General features: G+C 37.5%; 1 protein-coding gene across 1 annotated transcript; it reads left to right on the top strand.

The window, feature by feature from the left end:
- Positions 1–714: 714 nt before the first annotated feature.
- Positions 715–6,983, top strand: fancg (FA complementation group G). Its single transcript, XM_079815753.1, has 14 exons — positions 715–851; positions 930–1,014; positions 1,099–1,224; positions 1,311–1,501; positions 1,977–2,118; positions 2,345–2,475; positions 2,663–2,809; positions 3,222–3,376; positions 3,506–3,572; positions 3,780–4,078; positions 4,179–4,219; positions 4,467–4,634; positions 4,749–4,863; positions 4,980–6,983. Exons 1-14 carry the CDS (start codon positions 783–785, stop codon positions 5,086–5,088), a joined length of 1,845 nt encoding a protein of 614 aa, XP_079671879.1. The 5' UTR covers positions 715–782; the 3' UTR covers positions 5,089–6,983.
- Positions 6,984–6,996: the final 13 nt, after the last annotated feature.

Here is a 6,996-nt window from a genome sequence, read left to right as displayed (position 1 = left end):
TTCATAAAATGTTAATATTATAATGACACGTGCAAGTGTCTGACCACAGCTATATAAAGTCACAATACCAACTTCGACGAAAGAGTTGTTTTATTACCAACAACATCATATATTACATATATCACACACGTGCCGTGGCAAAAAAAAAAAAAAAGGCTGGGAAACACTGCTCAAGAGCACATTTCAATGTACATGCACATACACTGATCAGGCACAACATTATGACCACTGACATGTGAAGTGAATAACACTGATTATCTCTTCATCACGGCACCTGTTAGTAGGTGGGGATATATTAGGCACCAAGTGTGGCGCCATGGCGCTGCTCTGAATAAGGTCTCTATATCTGTTTGAAAACGCCCCAAAATTGGGAAATGGTTTTTGTCCCGCAGAGATTACTGGAAAGACCAGTGAAGGCATTAAGATTCAACACAATTTTCACTAACTTTACTTAATAAAATCATTATAGTGACCCGCAGAGAAGATATAGGCTGTCTAGCGTTCAAGCAATTATGTAAACAATCTTATTTTAATATTAATAAAATGATGACATCTGAAATTAACAGAGATGATCACTAGAAAGTTTTTAACAGTGTGTGATTTCTTTAGATTTAAATTGCATCGTTTTAGACTAATGCATCCCAACCAGCAGGTGGCGCTGTATCACTATCATTGTTTAGACTTAGAGGAGGAGGGAAAGTTCGAATCAGGTGAGGAAGGGGTAAGGGGACTGATTCCGAAATCGACATGCGATTCCGAGATCTCCTTCCGAAATCTTTGACATGTCTGCTATTCCTTGTTTAGTTGATGGATGGAGTGAGGAGAATAACAACATAATATTGACTTGGAAGGTATTGTAACAAAAGTACTATTGTATCGTTTACAGTAAAATTAGCGTTACCTTACGCATGTGCCGTTTTCCGTTTCAGCAAAATGAAGGAAACCTTGAGCCAAATCAGGATGCTCGGAAGCGATGCTGTTCAGAAAGCCTTAAACTGCTGCAGAAAATTCAAGGTACCGTCATGTGTTACTTTTGATGGGTTACAGTATGGTGATATTGTCAGAAGTTCATAACCATTCTTGTGTATGTATACACAGGAATACCAGCAGCTACTGAACGACTCAAACTTGAAATGACAGTTTCATATAATACGTTTTTATTCTCGTTGGGATTGTCTAATCCCAGTGAGATTGAGGAGAGTCTCATCCACACATTATTAAGAGGTAAATGTAGCATTGTGGGTTTTTTTTATTGTTATTGATTTGTATGCTGAATATTTTATGTTCCCTCCACCTTTCTTTTTCTGTAGCTTTAGAGGCTGCAGGATCTCAGGTGTCCTGTTCTGATCCAGTTCAGTTGTGGGAGGCTGTTCTGCAGACTTTTGGCACCTCAGTCTATGTGCCATATCTCTACAAGCTTCTGCTGATTCAGTGGATGCTGTGTCTCATGCGCTGTCAGTTAGAGAGAATTCTTACTCTTCTGACACAGACCAACAACAAGGTATTGTTTTCATAATCTTTATAAATATCATATTAAGGCTCCTCTTGGGAGTTTGCGGAATCGCTTGACCCTCTGGTTGAGAACCATAGTTTTATACCTAATTTACAATCAGCAGAATCTCTAACTCAATATTGTTGTATCTGTGATTTTCAAGATAATTATCAAGCCTGAAATGTTCTGTATGTGCACTATACTTACCTAGTTATGCCCAAACAAGATTTAAAGACTTAATATCTTCTCAGAAATTGATCCTAAAAGTGGAAGAATGTGCAAAATGTTTATATATGTACATGTATATATTGTACCTGTAGTTAAACCAAGTATAATACAAATCTGGCGGTTTTGCAATACAACTACATAGAGATAATCACTCAAAATAACATGCAAGAATAATAATAAGAAGAAAACTATTCTTTTTATGAACGTAGGCCACATATATTATATTTTGACTGCTGTCATTCTCATCTCCTTTCAGAGAGAACATTCAGCACCTGTGAATCTACAGACAGAAACACGAAACCTTGCTTTGAGCATGGAAGAAGACTCCTCTCTAATGGTTGCCATGGCAGCAAAGGACCTCAAGGATCTTTTGCACATCTGCACTGTGATATGTCAAGGTATAAAAGGTCTGAACTAAGATGTTGACATGATGAAACTTTTGTTTATATAAATATTTATACATTATGTAGGTCATTATATTAATGTCACAGGAAATATACAGTGCATGTAAGTCTTGTTATATGATAACATTTTGTATTTAGATTAGAAACAAGTAATTTTTAAATTCTTAATTTAAAACAACTGAGAACTGTCATTAGTTCCAAAATGTGTTTGTTGGTTTAGGGGTGGAACAGATGAAGATGGAGAAATATTCTGAAGCCCTTGAGGCTTTTCAGGAGGCTAAAGGGCTCCCAAGTCCCAGAAGTCTCTTGGCACAGATCCACACCCTTACAGGCCAGAGTTTTGCTAAGCTGGTAAGAAGCTCTGTTCTACAATCCTCCATCCAGTGAACCCTAAATAGACTAAATCTTGAACCAACAGTTTCTGAATCAGTTCCTATTTATATTTGATTAACTGAGTTTGTTTGTTACATTAGATTAACTGATTCATGTGTGATGTGTCATCATTTCTCTCTTGAGGCTGTTTCCAATGTCTGTGCAGGGTCAGCCCAATTGTGCTCTCCACTTTTATCGGAAGGCTGTGGAGGTGGATTGTGCTTGCCATAGTGCACTTTATCAAAGTGCTCTGGTGTTCAGACAGCTTGGAAATTCAAAGGCAGAAATTGAGGCCTTGCATCTTCTTTACTCAGTAAGTCTGCACACAACTTCTATTTACATTTTTAATTTTATGCAATGTACCTTGTAATTTACAGCATGTATGAGAGGTGCATTTATGTAAAATCATTAACTGCTTGTGATATCCGTGATAAATTATGAATTGCTGTCTTTACTTCACACTGACCATATAACAACTCAGTACTTTATTAAAAACAATAAACAAATAATTGGTGTGTGTTGTAGGTCTGTATATCAGGACTGTCTTCTAGCGTCAACAAAGTAAACAAATTAATTGAAGTAACAAGACTTTGCTGGTTTCGCTTCAGTAAAGGATGTTTCACATTCTTTCAAAATATTCCAATGAATGTATTTCCTGCATCATATGTAGTGTCATTTTTAAAATTTGTTTGTTAAATAGTACTTTTCTCTTGCTTTGTTTACAGGCAGTCCAGCTGCAGTCTGATAAGAGTTCATCTAGTGTGTCACTGGTCTCTCCAGCTACGCTGCTTGGTGGTGAACAGATGACATTCATTAGCAGAGTCCCGTCCTCCTCTCTGATTCTGCACACTTTGGCTCACACACGTGTATTCAATGGCAGGCAAGTGATCCAACAAGGACCAATGCTTGACTAGATTCTCAAATATGAATATTTCAATCAGATCTAGAAAAGCTTGTACTTTTACACTAAACCTCTAAACAGAATACATATATATTTTGTGTCAATCAGTATTTCAGATGGTGTTGAGCACTATCTTGATCTGTTGGCGTCACTGCAGTCAGATGGCAAAGATCTTGTAAGGACTGCACTTTTTCAGGCATCAGATTAAGAAATAAATAATGCATACAAAGGGATGTAATTGATTCAATGAAGTCACCTTTATTTATATAGTGCTTTTATACAGATTGATTCAAAGAAACTTCACATTATTAAATAGGAAAATAACATAATCACTACGCCACACAAACTTCATCAAATATGAGAGAATGAGTCTGTGTTTCAGGTGTCCCCAGGGGATGGCACTTCTTTTCCCAGAATCCCAGTAGTCTACCTTGAAGCAGGATTTGCTTTGTTGAAAGCTCAAAGGTATAGTGATGCTCTTGTGGTCTGCGAGGAGGTCATCACCAGCACTGTAGACTTCATTCCCAAGAGGCTGCTGCTTGATGCTGTTGAAAAATCGGATTCCGATGTTGTACTTGAAAATGTGGACTTTGTGTTATGGGCTGGTGTGGCCCATCTCCTTCAAGCTCAAGCCCACTGGAAACTGAAGGACACCAAAGAGGCTATTACAAACTTTACAAGGTACGATGTGTTGAGAGTTTTATTCAGTACTTCGCTGTGTTGGCAAACCATGTTTTGTGCAAATTGTTTTTTCTTATGCTCTCTTGTTCTTTCCTCTAAGAGCGATTAATCAGCTGGTGAAAGTGTTCATTAAACAGAAAGGTAAGGAATATCTTCCTTTCTAGATTGCTTAATCATACTAAGCATATCTGTCTTTGTTTTTGAAGTATTATCCAGACACAAATATTTTTTTATCCTGGGGTTCTATTTATAACAGATCTGCATTCAAGAGATTAAGCTGTTTTCCGCTTTTTATCTTACTGAAGCCACATGATGTGTGAACTTGCTTTATTGTCTTCATTGTCTTCTTTCATGTATCATTACTTACACAGTTTCATCAATTTTTTAGACTGGAAACAAAAACATCTTGGAAACACTGAAGCAATGGTTGAAAAAATGGTGACTTTGGAAGCAGCAAAAGGACAAGCACTAGCTGGTAGAGGGCTCTGCTTTTTGGAAAGAGGTCAATTGAAGGAGGCCCTGAGAGATCTTCATCTCAGTCTCCAGATGTCAACAGGTTTTCATCTGATATGATTTCATTATAGTGAATCACTTCGACTTGTTTGTTGTGCTTAGTCTGATACGTTGCCCTGTCCTTCTCAAGTTTACGTGTGGAATTGAATTTCACTAGGTTGTAAGACTACTAAAATGTGGCTAACTGAGGTCTTGTGGAGGCTTGATCGTAGAGAGGAAGCATTAGCACACTGGAGAGAAGTCCATAGTACTTCAGAGACACCGAAGTCAATGTAAGCTATTGGACTTTTACACTATGACTTTTACACATGAAAGTCACATCCTTGCAATCTATAATTTCTGTAACTGGAGTGATGATTGTTCAGTAATTTATTGACTTGCGTTTCAGAAACCTACCGCTGTATTTGCAGGCGTGGCCAGAGGACACAGCTTTTGACTTCACTAACTTAAAGAAGAAAATGGACGAATACATTCATGCCAAAGATGTAATGACATAAGAGGATGTCTGAGAGGATGCTTTCTATTGTAAACCGCACCGTGTCATCTTTTTGGTGCATAACTACATACACAAAAACAGTTTGACAAGATGACAGATATCTAATTTCCTTTTCAGGTAGCATACTAACCATGTAGCATACTAATAGTCCTGCTACTGTAGCTGAAGTGTCATCCCTAAAACAAAAATACACAGCCTTGCTAATCAGAGGTCAGGATTTCGTGCTACAATGTCTCTGACATTTTTGTTCAACCATTGCAAATTAGGTTACATTCCACTTGTCAGAATGACGGACGAGAGAATGCATCCAGACTGGAATCAAATTCTTTGTATATTTTAAACTAAAGTCTAAAGTAATGGGGATTTTTCTGATTAGCATTTTGTTTTTTGAATGGAAATGAAACCCTTTTATCCGTTATCTAGAAAACAAAATTTATACTGAAAAGGATTTTCATAATAATATAAACGATTTTATTTTTAAAAAGTACTTTAATCATTATACCATGCTCATTTTTTCAAACCTGCATAATTGCATGTATTGCAGGTACATAGGTGCATAAAAAAAATTATAATGTTGTGGAAAGTTTTTTTTTCTCCATTAAATCAAAAAGTGAACATTTCAAACATTTCAAATATTCTAGATTTCATGTAAAGTGAAATATTTAAAGCCTTTTTTGTTTTAATATCGATGATTACGGCTTAAAGCAAAAATCCAGTATCTCAAATATTGGAATATTTCCTAAGATCAATCAAAAAAAGGATTTACAATACAGAAATGTTCAAGTTCTGACAAGTACAATGTTCAAGTTATGGACTCAAGTTATGGAGACATGGTTGGGGCTCCTTTAGCACAAATTACTGCATCAATGCGGTGTGGCACGGAGGCGATCAGCCTGTGGCACTGCAGAGGTGTTATTGAAACCCAGGATGCAGCGGCCTTCTGCTCGTCTGTTTCTCATCTTCCTTTTGACAATACCGGTCAGGAGAGTTGGCTGGCCAATCAAGCACAGTAATATCATTGTCAGCCAACCAGTTGGTAGTAGTTTTGGCACTGTGGGCAGGTGTGACATCCTGTTGTAAAAGGAAATCGGCATCTCCAAAAAGCTTGTCACCAGAAGGAATATCCTGGAAGAAGACTGATTGTGGACTTGATAAAACAGTGGACCAACACCAGCAGATTACATGGCATCCCAAATCATCACTGACTGCGGAAACTTCACATTGCATTTCAAACAACTTGGATTCTGTGCCTCTCTACGACTTTGATTTGCAAATGAAATGCAAACTGTACTTTCATCTGGAAAGAGGACTTTAGACCACTGAGCAAAAGTCCAGTTCTTTTTCTCTAGATGCTTCTGATGTTTCTGGTTCAGGAGTGGCTTGGTACTAGGAATTTGACAGTTCCATTTCCTGAAGATGTCTGCGTGGTGGCGCTTGATTCCGCTTTGCTTGACAGTCTTCTCAAGCTCCACACTTTTCCCTAATAGTCAACTTCAATATGCTTTGATAAAGCACTCTGTGAACAGGCAGCCCTTTCAGCGATGACCTGTGGCTTACCTTCCTTGTGGAGGGTGTTGATGATCATCTGGACAACTGTGAAGTCAGCAGTCTTCCCCATGATTGTGGTTGCGTACTGAACTAGACCGATAGATATCTGGTGTTTATACTGTATGAATGGTCATTTAATCAAACTCATAAAAAAGACCAAAAGGGAATCCAACAACATTCATGGTAAGGGGAACTTCTATAGTTTCTAAAAATTACCAATGCGTTTTTTTTTTGGCTTAACAGCCTTCCTCAGGATGTACAGACAAACTCGAAAACAATATTCTAACATTTTTAGATGTTTTTTTTTTTTAGCTGTAATTATCGACAATAAACAATGTTTGAAACATGTTTTGTCTTTTTG

This window comes from Gobio gobio (genome assembly GCF_949357685.1).
Source record: "Gobio gobio genome assembly, chromosome: 4".
NCBI lineage: Eukaryota > Metazoa > Chordata > Actinopteri > Cypriniformes > Gobionidae > Gobio > Gobio gobio.
The sequence above is the reverse complement of the archived record's forward strand: the minus strand, read 5'-3'. Positions and strand labels throughout refer to the sequence as shown.

What these genes read in the sequence shown, in the direction of transcription:
- fancg (XM_079815753.1), top strand. Translation starts at nt 783, where the DNA reads ATGTCTGCTATTCCTTGTTTAGTTGATGGATGGAGTGAGGAGAATAAC. An exon ending in TGACACAGACCAACAACAAG is followed by an intron (nt 1,502 to 1,976) that starts GTATTGTTTTCA and finishes ATCTCCTTTCAG; the next exon opens with AGAGAACATTCAGCACCTGT. An exon ending in CCTTGCATCTTCTTTACTCA is followed by an intron (nt 2,810 to 3,221) that starts GTAAGTCTGCAC and finishes CTTTGTTTACAG; the next exon opens with GCAGTCCAGCTGCAGTCTGA.